At 43.8% G+C, this 14936-nt stretch overlaps 1 protein-coding gene across 1 annotated transcript in view; it reads right to left on the reverse strand.

Annotated features, from left to right (window-relative positions):
* Nucleotides 1–14936, reverse strand: part of RHOF (ras homolog family member F, filopodia associated) — an 87545-nt gene that overhangs the window by 15966 nt on the left and 56643 nt on the right. The window contains exons 3-4 of the mRNA XM_069755489.1: nt 12398–12507; nt 10261–10395 (exon numbers count right to left, since the gene is read on the reverse strand). Coding sequence (XP_069611590.1) covers nt 10261–10395; nt 12398–12507 — 245 coding nt within the window. The remainder of the gene's footprint in view (nt 1–10260; nt 10396–12397; nt 12508–14936) is intronic.

The raw sequence follows: 14936 nt of genomic DNA on the forward strand, positions 1-14936 counted from the left end.
GAAGAATATGTTGTGTGGCCACATAATTTGGTCAATTACTTTAGATGGCATGAACCAGACCTTGACTTCGTGAAACCATGTCCTACATTATCATTCAGTTAGTTCCAAGAACAGACAAAAGGCTGCATTGTAAAACCCTGATGTACGATCCACCCATGTAATTTACTTTATATTAGGGATCCCTTGCCTCTTACTGGGTAAGACGTCATGATGCCTCAGGTAAGAGTGTGGTTGTATTGCTGTACTTCTGAAAGTTCCCATCAATGCTGGTATTGTGCTTAAAAATCTAATTTTACAGCCCTGCCCCCACCCAGAGGGAGCACCCCAGAAACATACTGCTTGGTGCTTCCAGCTTATTTCAGATTTCAACACCCAAGATTCTGGTCTGAAATCCACATGAAGCTTCACAATGAGACTATTATACAGATAATTCTACTAAATGTGGACCAACGAGCATTGATGAATCATGTCATTACACAATATTGTGCTCATCTTGTATATAACAAGCTGCCTACAGAAAGCTTTCCTAAGGCTACTTTTACATATACCGAGTTTTTTGCGGCCCGTTATTAATCTTGCGGATCGCCGTTTTTCGTGTTCCCAATACTATAGCAAAAGTGTTGGGAACAAAAAAAATGGTGGTCCACAAAACCAGAAGTCACATTGATTTACAATGGGGGCCATGTCCGTAAGCCGTGAAAAATATCGAGCAAGCGCAATCTTTTTTTCACAGCCGTAAGTATGGCTCTCACAGCCATACAGTGCACCGTGAAATTATTGCGGGCCATTTTTTGCGGCCCCATAGAAATCTATTGGGGCTGCAAAACAACGGCAAGTGTAAAAGCAGCCTAAAAGTGTTAGACCCCAAGATTACCCCATACTCCTACATCAGAAAAGTCCACAGCTCGTTATATTAAGTGGCTCCTTCAGACTGATATCTAATAAGCACAAGACACATCTCTCGCACAGCCTTACACTGGCTACATACTAAATACGGTTCCTTATTGTGTGATTATGAGCAGGACTAGCATACTAGCATTCTTGAAACTAAGATATTGGCGTGTGATCAAAGAACCATCAACAGTTTTGTTGCAACTAGTCCACAGTGTTGCAAAAAAGTGTGTTAAGAAACAAAGACGCACGTTAACTGCCAAAGATTTGAGAAGAATCAAACATGAAGCGACCAGGAACCCATTATCCTCCATTGCTGTCATATTCCACAGTTGCAACCTCTGTGACATGCCCAGAAGAACAAGGTGTTTAGTGCTCAGAGACATGGCCGAAGAAAGGAAGGCCGAAACTGACCACCACTGAGAGACACAAGCATTTATTGGCAGGTCTTGTTAGTTCAACTTATATCTGAACACAGATTTTCCAAAAGGTTTCATGAACCGATGAACGCCACTCATGACAGACCTGATTGATGGGCACAAGGCTGGATCATTAATAGGCACAGATCTCCACTGGGATTAATATGCCAGATAGGTGGAGGTGGGCTACTGCTGCAGGCTGCTATTAAAAATTAGCTACTTGGATGTTTTTGAGTTGAATACGGACTCAAAATCATCTCTCAAACGTACTGTAATTTTTTTTTTTTAATAAAGAAAATGCCTTCTTTGATCAGTTGTACTGGATAAAGTTTGGATCTTTCAAGAAAATATTTTTTATGTAAGGCAATGCTCCAGTGCATTCACTGAAGTCTCCAGTGCTAGGCTGCCAGCAAGATGGAAGGATAATGACATGGCTGCTTCCACACCTGACCTAAACCCCATTGCAAACTTGTGGACCCCTCTTAAATAGCAGATTTGCGGTGAAGAAAAACCACTACAAAAAACAACATCAGTCTCAGAGGCTATGGCTGGTGCTGCCTAAGCAGCCGCAATGTCAGTTTTAGTCTAATAGACTCCATGGATGGAAGGCTTATGATTGTTGCAAAAAGGGAGGCTATAATGGTCACTGATAGAGAATAAGTTTTTTTTTCTTTAACCCCTTAGTGACGGAGCCAAATTTTTGAAATCTGACCAGTGTCACTTTATGTGATAACTCTGCAACGCTTCAACAAATCCCAGTGATTTTGAGACTGTTTTTTCGTGACATTATACTTTATAATGGTAAATTTAGGTCAATATGTTGTGTTTATTTATAAAAAATTTGAGAAAAATGTTAAAAAATTAGCAATTTTCTAAATTTGAATGATTATCCCTTTAATCCAGATAGTCATACCACAGCAAAAAAATAATAAATAACATATCCCACATGTCAGCTTAACATCAGCATCATTTGTAAAATGTTATTTTATTTTTTTTAGCATTTTAGGAGGTCTAGAATAGTAGCAGCAATTTTTCATTTTTTCAAGGAAACTTACTAAATTTATTTTTTTAAAGACTTATCCATGTTTGAAGTGACTTTAGGGGTCTCATATATTGGGAAACCCCCAAACGTGATACCATTGTAAAAACAGCACCTCCTGACATATCAAAAACTGCAGTCAGGTAGTGTATTCACCCTTCAGGTGCTTTACAGGAATTAATGCAAAGTGGTATGAAAGGAATGAAAATATGCATTTTTACCACCTAAATGCCTCTAACTTCTGAATAGATTACAACAGCAGACAGACTAAGGCCACTATTTGGTCATGAAGTGCCATAGTAAACATCAGGACCACACACTCTGTTAACCATTTATAATGATGTAGTCACTATTGACAGCAGCATCTAAGGGGTTAAACAGAGTTGGACGGTGCAAACACTGATCGTGGCTGATGCAGAAAGTTGTCAGCTATAGTGCACAACCGACAGATGCTGGATTGTTACCTGTATGGGGAGGCTATTCTCATATCTCAGGTCAGTTAAAAGGCGTATTGGCTGTCATTAAGGGGTTAAATGTCAAATGTATTTTTGCACCTTGAGTTTATTTTGATCTGCTAAAGAATAAGAAGCAACTGAGATGGAAAATATACATTTTCAATTTAGTTGAATAATACTGCAAACTAATAGTTGGCCAACAATCCTGCACATACAGATATTGTCACTTAAATATTCAGTCTTTTTAACCTCTTGTATTAACCAACAGCACTAATTGTTCAATAACAATCAAAAATAGAAAGTTACCTAATAACTGGCGACACTGTGTAGAGTGTATTATGGAGAGGCAGGATTTGACTGACAGATCTGTCATCCGAAAAAAGCTGGAGCTGCACAACAGTTCACAAATCCTAGTGCCAGCTGGTTGTGGAGTGTCACTATCCATGTGTAACACTATGGGATGTGCTGCTGTGCATTAGAGAAGCGCTCCCATCAACATTTTTATACTCTTAATAGATTGCAATGAGCAACTGTAAGTACACAGAGCTCTAGAATATAATGATTGCAATGTATTAAAAAGGTTAAAAAAAAAAAAAAACTTTGGCGGCATGCTTCTTTAATAAAAAATGTGCTTAAATCACATGGGTCTTAGTGGAGTTAACAATTGATTTTCCATATTACTTCTTTAAGGATTATGTAGCCTGGGTGACTAGAAAAATACCCACTGAAAAAATATCCACAGAAAAAAATTGTCCACACAGAAAATTACACACATAGATAGAACAGCAATTATTGCCGCTCTCCTCCCTCCGGTGATATGTCACTATGGAGCCTTTGCACAGTGTGACCCCAGCTGTACCAATATAACATCACCTCCCTCCCCTCCGACCTGTAATAGGCTATATCACTCTGGAGCCTGTGTACAGTGTGTCCCCAGCTGTACTGATATAATGTTATCACCCCCCGCTCCGACCTGTAATCAGTTATATCGCTACGGAGCCTGTGCACAGTGTGACCCTGGCTGTATCACTATGTGCCCAATTTTCAGTGTGTGAATATAGCCTTAACCCCCTTTAAAGGGAACCTGCTACCTCATTTGTAGTATATAAGCCGAGTCCGGCATCAGGAGCTTATCTACAGAATTCTGTAATGCTGTAGATAAGCCCCCGATGTAACCTGAAAGATGAGAAAAAGCCGGATTACTCACCGGTAATACTCTTAGTGAGTCCACGACAGCACCCCACTGGAGAGAGGGATCCGCCCCGCAGGAACAGGAAACCTACCGAGAAATAAAAGGGGGCGGTCCGCCTCTCCTCCTCAGTTTTGATTTCAGAGTACCCGGAGGACCGCCAGTATTAGGCAAATATAATTTATTTCATTTTCAAACTTATTTGCTCATGTATGATTAAAAGAATTTTACTCAATAGTAAGTACTATATTAATCTAGGGAGGGATATAAGAGGGTGCTGTCGTGGACTCACTAAAAGAGTATTACCGGTGAGTAATCCGGCTTTTTCCCTTTCGCCACGACAGCACCCCACTGGAGATCTTACAGAGACCATCACCTAGGGGGGGACCACCGTGCTGAGGACAGTCCTGCCAAAGTCTAGGTCAGAAGTTGACGATAGGTCAAGCCTATAGTGATTATAGAATGTAGAGGGATTTGACCAAGTTGCCGCCTTACATATAGTCTCAATTGGGACCTCTCCCCTTTCTGCCCAGGAGGATGCCATAGCTCTGGTAGAGTGCGCTGTTATGCCTTCCGGAGGGTTTTCTTTACTCGCGGAATAGGCCAGTCTGAGACTCTCTGATCCACCGGGATAACTTGCTTTTCGTTATTCCATGACCCTTCTTGTGACCCTGGAAGGAAAAACAGAGCCCTACACTGTCGCCAGCTACAGGTTCTTTCAATGTACTTTAACACTACTCTTTTAACATCTAGAGTGTGGTACTTTTGTTCTTCAGGAGTGGAAGGATTACTGAAGAAAGTGGGCAAGATTATTTCCTGAGACCTATAGAATGTCTTAGCTACTTTGGGAAGGTAGGAAGGGTCTGGTTTAAGGACCAACTTATCCTGAAAAGTTAGCAGGAAAGGTGGATCTATAGAGAGTGCTTGGATGTCACTGATTCTCCTGGCTGAAGTCAGTGCTACCAAGAGGGCCGTTTTTAGTGATAGGATCTTGATTGGTATCGAATCTATTGGTTCGAATGGAGAGTCTGTTATTGCTTGCAAAACTAAGTTTAGATCCCAGGGAGGAACTCTAGGTATATTAACTGGATTTATCCGTTCACAGGCTGTAATAAATCGGGATACCCATCTATTCCCCGCAATGTTATGGCCATAGAGAGCTCCTAGTGCTGAAACATGAACTTTTAAGGTGTTTGCAGTTAAACCTAGTTCTCTCCCTTTTTGAAGAAATTCCAGGATAGACTATCGGAATTTCTGACGTGTTTGAAGATGTATGGAATTGTAGGAATTTCTTCCATATTTTTGTGTAAATTTTTGTAGTGGAAGGTTTTCTACTCTGGAGGAGCGTGTTTATCAATCCCTCCGAGAACCCCCTTGATTTGAGCATCTGCCTCTCAAATTCCAGGCCGTGAGATGTAGACTGTCCACTTGAGGGTGGAAAAACGGACCCTGGAAGAGAAGATTGGGTGTTGAGGGGAGGACCCAAGGATCTGAGACCGACATGGTTTGCAGCCACGAGAACCACGGTCTCTTGGGCCAGAATGGAGCCATTAGTATCACCCTCGCTCCTTCGGTTCTGATTTTGCGAATGACTTGGGGTAGTAGTATGATCGGCGGAAAAGCATATGCTAGACTGAACTGCCAAGGGGCTTGGAGAGCGTCCAGAATGTCCGGATGATCCGCTAGAGATAGGGAGGCAAATTTCCGGACTTTTTTGTTTTTCCTTGTGGCGAAGAGATCTACTTGAGGCCGACCCCATAGGGATACTATGTCCTGAAAAATCTGCTGGTTTAGGCACCACTCCCCTTGTTTCAAGGTGTGTCGACTTAAGAAGTCTGCCTGCTGGTTGTTTTACCCTCTTATGTGCAGTGCAGTAAGGGATGTTAGGTGACTTTCTGCTAGATTCAGGATTTCTGTAGCAGAAGACATCAGAGTCTCTGATCGCGTGCCTCCTTGCCTGTTTAGATACGCCACTGTGGTGGTGTTGTCGGAAAGGATTCTGACGTCTTTCCCTCGTAGCTGTGGGAGAAAATGGCATAAGGTGTATTTTACTGCATTTAATTCTTTACCATTAGAGGAGTAGCAGCTTTCCTCCATGTTCCATAACCCTTGGCAAAAATCATTCCCCATATGAGCGCCCCATCCATGAGGACTGGCGTCCGTGGTTATGGTATGAGATGGCGTTATTATCCATGGAACACCACTCATTAAATGGTCTGAATTCAGCCACCACGTTAAGGAAGTTAAAACTTTCTGAGATAAGGTTATTTTCACATTTAGGTGACCAGATAACCGTCTATCTTCTTGTAAAATCTGGTGTTTCAGTGTACGGGTATGATGTTGAGCCCATTTTACCGCAGGTATACAAAAGATAAGGGATCCTAGTAAGGACATAGCTTGTCTTAGGGATATACGTGGATTGTTTATTGCTGCTAGGACTTTGTGTTTGATCAGTAGTATTTTTACCTGAGGCAGGAGACACTTTTGAGATACGGAGTCTAGATGGAACCCCAAGAACGCCTGACAGGATAGCGGAGTGAGTCTGGATTTGTTGGTATTGATTCTCCAGCCTAGATCCTGTAGAGAGGAAATTGCATGAGCCAAACGATCAGCACATTGAGTAACTGAATTTCCAATGACCAAAAAGTCATCCAGATAGGGAACAATTAAGGTTTCTTTTTGGCGAAGGTAGTCCATCACCTCTAGCATTATCTTGGTGAAGATCCTCGGTGCTGTTGAAAGGCCGAAGGGCATGGCTGTATATTGGAAATGATGAATCTCGCCGTTGATTGTCACTGCTACTCTGAGGTACTTTTGGTATCTGTCATGGATAGGGAGATGATAATAAGCATCTTTCAAATCAATGCCCCCCATCATACAGTTTGGAAAGAGGAGTTTTATAGTGGATCTAATGGATTCCATCTTAAATGTATGGTTTTTAACAAATGAATTGAGCTTTTTAAGGTTTATGATGGTCCTGAAAGAACCGTCGGGTTTAGAAATCAGGAATAAGGGAGAGTAGAATCCTCTGCCTTCCCGTCCCTCGGGGACTTGGACTAAAACCCGCTTTGATAATAGGGTTTGAATTTCTAGCTCTAGAGCCTGCTGTTGTGCGGGCGAGCTGAGGGATGTTATAATATATGACTCGTGGGGAACACGAGAGAATTGTAGTTTAATTCCATCTCGGATGATGTTTAAAACCCACGAGCTAGATGTTACTTTTTCCCATTGGGTGGCGAAAAATTTCAGTCTGCCCCCTACTGGTATATCCTCAGAATTTATTGTCTTTTGGGGGGTTGGGTCTTCTAAACATGGTACCTCTTTGCCTGTCCTCTTTAGCAGTCCATGTTGTAGACCTATCCGTTTGCCTCCTTTTACCAAACGGTCTCCTCTTAAAGGCTCTCCTGTAAAAGGGAATAGAGGAATCAGGGAAAGCTTTCTTCCTGTCCTTTGCCTTTTTGAGTATCTCATCTAAGGTCTTGCCAAAGAGGTACTCACCCTCGCATGGGATTGCGCATATTTTGGATTTAGACTGCGCGTCCCCTTTCCAACTTTTCATCCAAAGTGCGCGTCTTGCATTGTTCACAAGACCTGCGGATCTCGCTGCTAACCGAAGAGAGTCGGCAGATGCGTCCGCCATAAAAGCTGCTGCTCCACGTATTAAGGGGATGGCCGCTCGAAGTTTCTCTCTTGAAACTTTATTTTCGATCTGCTGGTCCAACTGATCAATCCAAATGATCATTGACCGGGCAGCGCAGGTGCTGGCTACTGCAGGTTTAAAAATTCCTGTAGCCGCTTCCCAAGATCGCTTAAGGGATGATTCAGCTTTACGATCTAATGGATCGACCAGAAGTCCCGCATCCTCCACAGGCAGAGTGGATTGCTTGGAGGTAGAAGCTACGGCTGCATCGACCTTAGGAACTTTGGTCCATGTAAGGAGCTCCTCATCACTAAACGGATATTTACGTTTGGACGCGGAGGGCAAAAAGCTTGTTTGATCCTGCTTCTCCCACTCTCTTTTAATTAATGCTTTCACCGCTGGTATAACCGGAAAACATCTCCTCTTTCTCTCTGCCAAACCCGCAAACAATTTCCTGCGTGGTTTGCGCACCCTTTACCTCCTCACACCATGGTATTGCGGATTGACTTTACCAAGTTGTCCACACTGTAAGGGGAAACATGAATGCCCCTCGATTTCTGATGAGGAAGATGATGATGATGATAGGGAGGCTTCTGACAGTACAGTCTGGTCACTTTCGGAGTATGACATAAGTGTTAGTGTTTTGGACTTAGCTTTACGCGGTTTTTCCTGGGTCATATTTTTTAGCTCCTCTCTAATAATGGCCCGTAAGTCCGTAACGGACACTGTCGCTCCCTGAGTTGTTTCCTTAAAACAGTCCTTGCACAGTTTTTTGGGGTATGAGTCCGGAAGGGGCTGGCTACACAAGGCACATTCCTTATGTTTGGACTTTTGTCGTTTTTCAGACTGGGCGTAATAAGTAGCGAGAGAGAGAGAAAAGAGCGAGAAATAGGGAGACAACGTCAGCTTAATAGGCAGAGTTTTAACACTCACCCAGTGAAGCGAATAGTACCGGATCAGAAGGCCGAGATCCTGTTCTGGAACCGTCACTCTTACGAGCGGACTCCGAGGATCCTTTGGTGTGATCTTTGGAGGGGGGCACTGGATCTCCAGCTGCGGGGTCCATGTCACCTGGGGATGACATCTCTGCATCGCCGCATTATTGTTTCTGGGCGTTTTTAAATAGTGCGCCCTTTTTTTTTCTTCCCCGCTGCGCAATGTGCGGGTCGCCGCTGGCTCCCCCGCCCCAGATCCGGCCTAGGCGCCCCGGAAGTGACTCCTTCAGTTGCGGGGTAGCCAGTATTGCGGCAGTCGGCGCATGTGCGGTCCGGGGGTCAGCGCCGGACCGCAATGGAGGTTATCTTACCCGGCTCCTGGCGGCACCGCACGCAGGAGAAGACGCCGGGCGGCCCTCCCCGGACCCGGCCGTCTGCTCGATTCACCAGCCGAGGAGGGAGCCGTCTAACGGAACTCCCCCGACGCTGCTTCTGAGCTGCAGCCCCTCCCGTTCTCACGGACACCGCACAGGCGGCATGCTAGCCCAGGTATGTAGTCGTCCTGTCGTTCCTGGATTGTTCCCGCAGGAACAGGAAACCTAAACTGAGGAGGAGAGGCGGACCGCCCCCTTTTATTTCTCGGTAGGTTTCCTGTTCCTGCGGGGCGGATCCCTCTCTCCAGTAGGGTGCTGTTGTGGCGAAAGGGAAAAAGAGGTTATATTATACTCACCCAGGGGCGGTCCTGCTGCAGTCCGGGTCTGGCGCCTCCAATCTTCATACGATGATGTCCTCGTATGAAGAGGACGCAGGGAAAGGTCAGAGGCCCAGCGCCTGCGCACTGCAGTACTTTGCTCTGCCCTCAACAGGGCAGATAAAGTACACCAGAGCCGCAGCAGGAAGCAAAGAAGAGGACGTCATCGTATGAAGATGGGAGGCGCCGGACCACAATGCCCATCGGACCGGACCGCAGCGGGACCGCCCCTGGGTGAGTATAATATAACCTGTCCAAGAAATGGAAAAGATAAGTTTATCTGCACTGCTGCTTCACTGCGGCCCTCTGTTCCTGTGCCATTCAATGCTGTTTGATGCTTATAATGCCTCAGAAAGGTCGGGAGATTCAGGTGCAACACCAATCGTCATATGCAAAGTTCAGTGGAAATAGAAAAAAAACAGTATGCACTCACCAATCCCGGTAAGAACACTCCTATATTGGGACGTGTGGTTTCAGACAGGGAGAACGTGTGAACGAAACGGACGACAGCTGTTTCGTTTTCTTCCATCAGGACCTGTGGAAGCGCATTTAGCGCGAAACAGCTGTCATCCGTTTCATTCACACGTTCTCCCTGTCTGAAACCGCACTTGTCCCAATATAGGAGTGTTCTTACCGGGATTGGTGAGTGCATACCATAATATAACCTGCTTTTCTCATCTTTCAGGTTACATCGGGGGCTTATCTACCGCATCCCAGAATTCTGTAGATAAGCCCCTGATGGCGGTGGCCACAGCTTACATAGGAAAAATGAGGTGACAGATTCCCTTTAATAAACAGTTTCTTTTGTCTGTGTGCTCAATTTTCCGTGAGGGCATTCAAGGCTGTGGGTATTTTTCATGGAACTATTATTACATAATGTTGCACTTTTCCACATATAGACCTGTAGGTTCCCATGAAAGCCATATGCAGTACTGTATTACCTGGAAATATGTGATTGGCTCCTGCTGGGACGTTTTCAGCTTACGCAGTCGCTCTTTGTCCATACGCAGATCTGTTTTGCATCCTATCAGCACAACGGGCACGCCTCGGCAGAAGTGATGCACTTCAGGATACCACTACAGCACAAGAAAACCAGAGATACTTGATACATTTTCGGATTTCTGGATTATAGCACAAGACCATAATCTGATAAGATCTGGATTTTAGTACATTAGGCTAGAACGGTGTTTGAGAGACAAAAAGAACAATGAAAAGGAGGCCATGCACCTGTTCGCCTACAATTATTTCTCATGACTCCCAAAAACACATGCACAAAGAGCGTTACTGAGCATGCATGTGTTCAGAGTGGGAATACGGGAGTTATCTGCTGCCAGACACCTCTGGGGGGGACTTATCTAATATGTATGGGCACCATAAAGGGAATCTGACACTAGGTTATTGCTACCCCATCTGAGAGCAGCATAATGAAGGGGCAGAGACCCGGTTTCTAGCGATGTATCACTTACTGTGCTGCTTGCTGCAGTTTTAATAAAAATACAGTTCTCTGATGCAGATCTACCAGTTCTCTGAATGCGGAGCTGTGTATAACCTCGCACACACCAATGAAGATTGGCAGATTTATTTGTACACTGTACATAGGCAGAAAGCTGTCAGTCAGTGGTGGGGGCTGGGATATACAGAGGTCATGAATATGGAGGACTACATGGTAGAAGGATTACTAGTCCTATAATGATATTTATTTATATACATATACTGCTTATCCTGCTGATAAAAAAAGTGACTATCAAACCTACAGGAAGCAGCCCAGTTAGTGACGCATTGCTGAAATCAGGGTCTGTGTCTGGTGACAGATTTCCCTTTAAGAGAAAAATGTTTAGGTGTAACAGCTGGCTGGCATGGCTAATTCTGCTGACAAGACCACAGATAAGTATGTAGTTACACATAACACATTGTACTAGGAGGACATCTATCCATAACAGTATGCTTAAAGAGTTCTCTCCTTCCTCCATCTCCCACCCCCCCAAAAAAAATAAAAAACAGGTGTATACAAGATGGGGACTACGGTAACTTGTTGATCGCTGTGGGTCGGACCACTGGGACCCCCGGCAATCCAGACATCAGGGCTTTAGAAGCCCAAGAGCCGAGGTCCACAGGTCCAGTCTTGGAAAAATGCCCATACATGGCTTCCACTGTATTCATTGCCTAGGGGACAAGCGCCGCTAATGGCAGTCCCATAGACAATGAATAGAGCCAAAGCATGTATTCGAACATGCACTGCATTTAGGATGAGGCTACAGCGACCAGTTCACTTGAGTTCTAAAGCCCAAAGCTGAAGATCAAAGGGTTACTCATTAAATAAAAATGATACATTAGAAAAAGGAAATGGTGAATCTGTCTGACAAACCCTGGTCAATGTTTTACTTTCATTGTAGCAAATCGTCGACATACTGTACCAAGGTCCCTACAGTACACACCCTATATTCTTCCTGATACCTATCACCAAGGACTGGCAGAATATGCTTCAGCTGAGGAATAACTGTCAGTCCTCAAAGATCCTCTGGAACGTATGAAAAACTAACACCTTCCATGGAATAGTCCCAGAACAATGGCTGTATAAGTGACTTACAGACACACCAGAAGGACACAAACATCTTTCATTAGACTACGAAATGAAAGGGATCAAAGAACAAACCTGGGAATTTTGGGGATAATTTTGTGCGTTTAGTGCCCTTTATAACAGATATTTTTTGTTTTTGCGATCTCAGGTTTTGCCTTCTTGTTTTAAGAGCCATAAGTGCTAGTTTTCCGTTGGCATAACTGTACGAGGGCTTTTCTTTGTGGGACAAGTTGATGCTTTCAAGGACATCATTAATTTTTACCATAGAATGTACTGTGAGATAGGGAAAAATGTCCAAAGTATAGTGAACAAAAACCCGAAACCACAAAACACAGAAGAAAAAAAAACAAACATCCTTTTTGTAAGCAGCTTCTTTACTGCCAAAACGCAACTTATGAACATGGCCGCAGTAGGGATTCTTGAAGGTCATTGCTTGGATAGTTGCCGCTTCAGCCATTGCAACTGCACATAGGACAAACATTAGTTTTCTGGAGCCTCACCTTTATTAAAACATTGTCAAAGCTTGTAGGATTTGTAACATCAAAACAAATTAAAACCAAATTTACATCTTGATAAGAAAGAGGACGTAGTCTGTCGTAATCTTCCTGCCCTGTAATAAAGAGAACATATACAATGTATTAGAACCGGGCAGCGAAAGCTTTCTTCATGTGAAACGTGCTGCCACTGTCATTTCAACAAACTCGGAATCAATCAACAGCAAGAAACTTTGTAATATATCTTATCAAAGAAATATGCCCGCTTTTCAGAAAACATTTTTCCTGAATTGAGCATTCACTTTAAAGCTGCTGAAATCCATGTTGGTCAATACAAGACTGACTTCAAGCTCACTGAGGGATCAGGTTACAGCTGGCTATTGACAATTATGGGAGAGGGAGGATCCAAGTTAGAAACAGATGAAAGAGTTACAGAGACAGACTCCTCTACTGTTTTACAGTAAGTGTTTAGTTCAACTCAATGTTGGATTCACATATGCACCGCTTAGTACTACTTATGCTGTCAATGTTGCTGCTGCTTCTGAACGTGCTACAGGAGTGCAAGAATCTATCAGGTCTTTGCACGGTGCATGGAGACACCACAGCATCAAGTCTCTAATCCTACACCTGAAAATTAAGCTGTTTCAGACAGCCATAGTAAAAAAGTAAGCCAGTGGTGATGAGAGAGTATACTCGTTGCTCTGGTTTTCACAAGCATGCTCGGGTATTTGTGAGTGCTCGGAGATTTAGTTTTAGTTGACGCAGCTGCATGATTTGCGGCTGCTTGACAGCTTGATTACATGTGGGAATTCCCTAGCAACCAGGCAACCCCCACATGTATTCAAGCTGGCTAGCAGCTGTAAATTATGCAGCTGCTTTGACAAAAACTAAATCTCCGAGCACTCACAAATACTCGGAGACCACCAGAGCGTGCTCGGAAAACCCGAGCAACGAGTACACTCGCTCATCACTATAGGCCAGTCATCACAGCAGATTGCAGGCAACTGGGTATGTATACAATTCAGAGTGCCCGTTGAGGTTTTGGACGGGTGCAAGAGCTGCCTTACATCACATGCTGCAATTTTTTCCATGCAGACCGTCAGTTCATGTTGAAAACTGCTCGTGTGCACTACCCTGTTAGTTACAATTGGCCCATGTGCTGTCCATGTATGATCCCTTGCGCAATAGCCTATAAACAGATTATGAAATGAGCCCCCTAGAGAGCCTGCAGAGGAGAAAGAAGGAGAAAAGTGCATAATGGCCAGAACATGTTTGGTTCTAAATATTACACTCAATACAGCATACCAGTTGTGGGCAATTTTTGAGAGGAGCCGCATGAGAGATCGTAACTATTGTGGAGGACCGAACCAATAGGCTGTAATTAATTCTGTTCAATAATACTATTAATATTAATTGTAATTCTATAATGTAATATTGAGCATTAATAAGTATGCCCACACAGCCCCTTATCTACAGCCTGTGAGGGGTACCACCCACAGTCCCCCTATATATAGCATGAAGGGTACCCCCACACAACCCCCCCACCTTATAGTAGCACCCATATACTGTATACAGCATGTGAGCCCCTATATACATACACACATTTAACCCCCGCTCCTGTCCCCAGCGCTCCGAGTCTCCGCACAGTAGATGTGATGTAGTGAGTGTCTGCATGCACAGTCACACACGCTGATAGGTGTGGCAACTCAGCCTTTCACCGCTATCTGCATCCTGAGTTTGTGGATAGCAGCGAATTGGGAAGCAATGAGGACATGGTGCAACCCATAAGCCACAGTTTTCAGCCCTACGCCTTTCTTCGTCCTACGAGCCGGACTGGAACAGCCAGAGGGCCATGGGCCAGTGAGCTCTTGGTCGGTTAGAAAAACACTGGGCTCCTCGCTTTGGAGACAGGCCGCAGCTGATCCATGGCAGCAGTAGCTGATAACTCGAGGGACAAGCAGCAAGCCACAACATGAAACTAATCCCTCCATTCTGAAGAACAGACAGGCTAAATAAGTGTTTGTAAAAACAAGAAACTTTGCAATTTTAATAAGTTTATGATGTTGAGAAACCCCTTTTTAATGGCGTAAAAGTATATAGGCTATGGTTAATGAAGTTCTAGAATTAATGAAATACAGGAATTGGGGCCCCATGACCTGCGCTCAGGTGGAGACATGCAGATGACAAAGTATGGAGATTTACAGTGGTGTGAATTAGTCCTTCATTGATTTTCCTTTCCAACTGTACTTGCCTGACAACATTTAGCGCAGCCTATTTCTGGCAAGCATCAGAATATAAATATTGTAAGCAATTAATTCAGAATCTAATCCTGTAAATATTGGGGTTAGCTAGCTATGCAACTAATTAAAAGGTCATTATACTTTATTTTGTATTATAATTAGATTTTCTAATAAAAGACGTTGAGGAAAATTAATGGGTGTTTATTGTGAACAATTTTCAGCTCTTGAACTGATACTGAATGCAATTAAACTTATGGAATCTGCACGCTTTCATTTTATATTAATTTTTGTAGTCGTCAAGTGAA

This window comes from Ranitomeya imitator, chromosome 1 (assembly GCF_032444005.1).
Source record: "Ranitomeya imitator isolate aRanImi1 chromosome 1, aRanImi1.pri, whole genome shotgun sequence".
Classification (NCBI taxonomy): domain Eukaryota; kingdom Metazoa; phylum Chordata; class Amphibia; order Anura; family Dendrobatidae; genus Ranitomeya; species Ranitomeya imitator.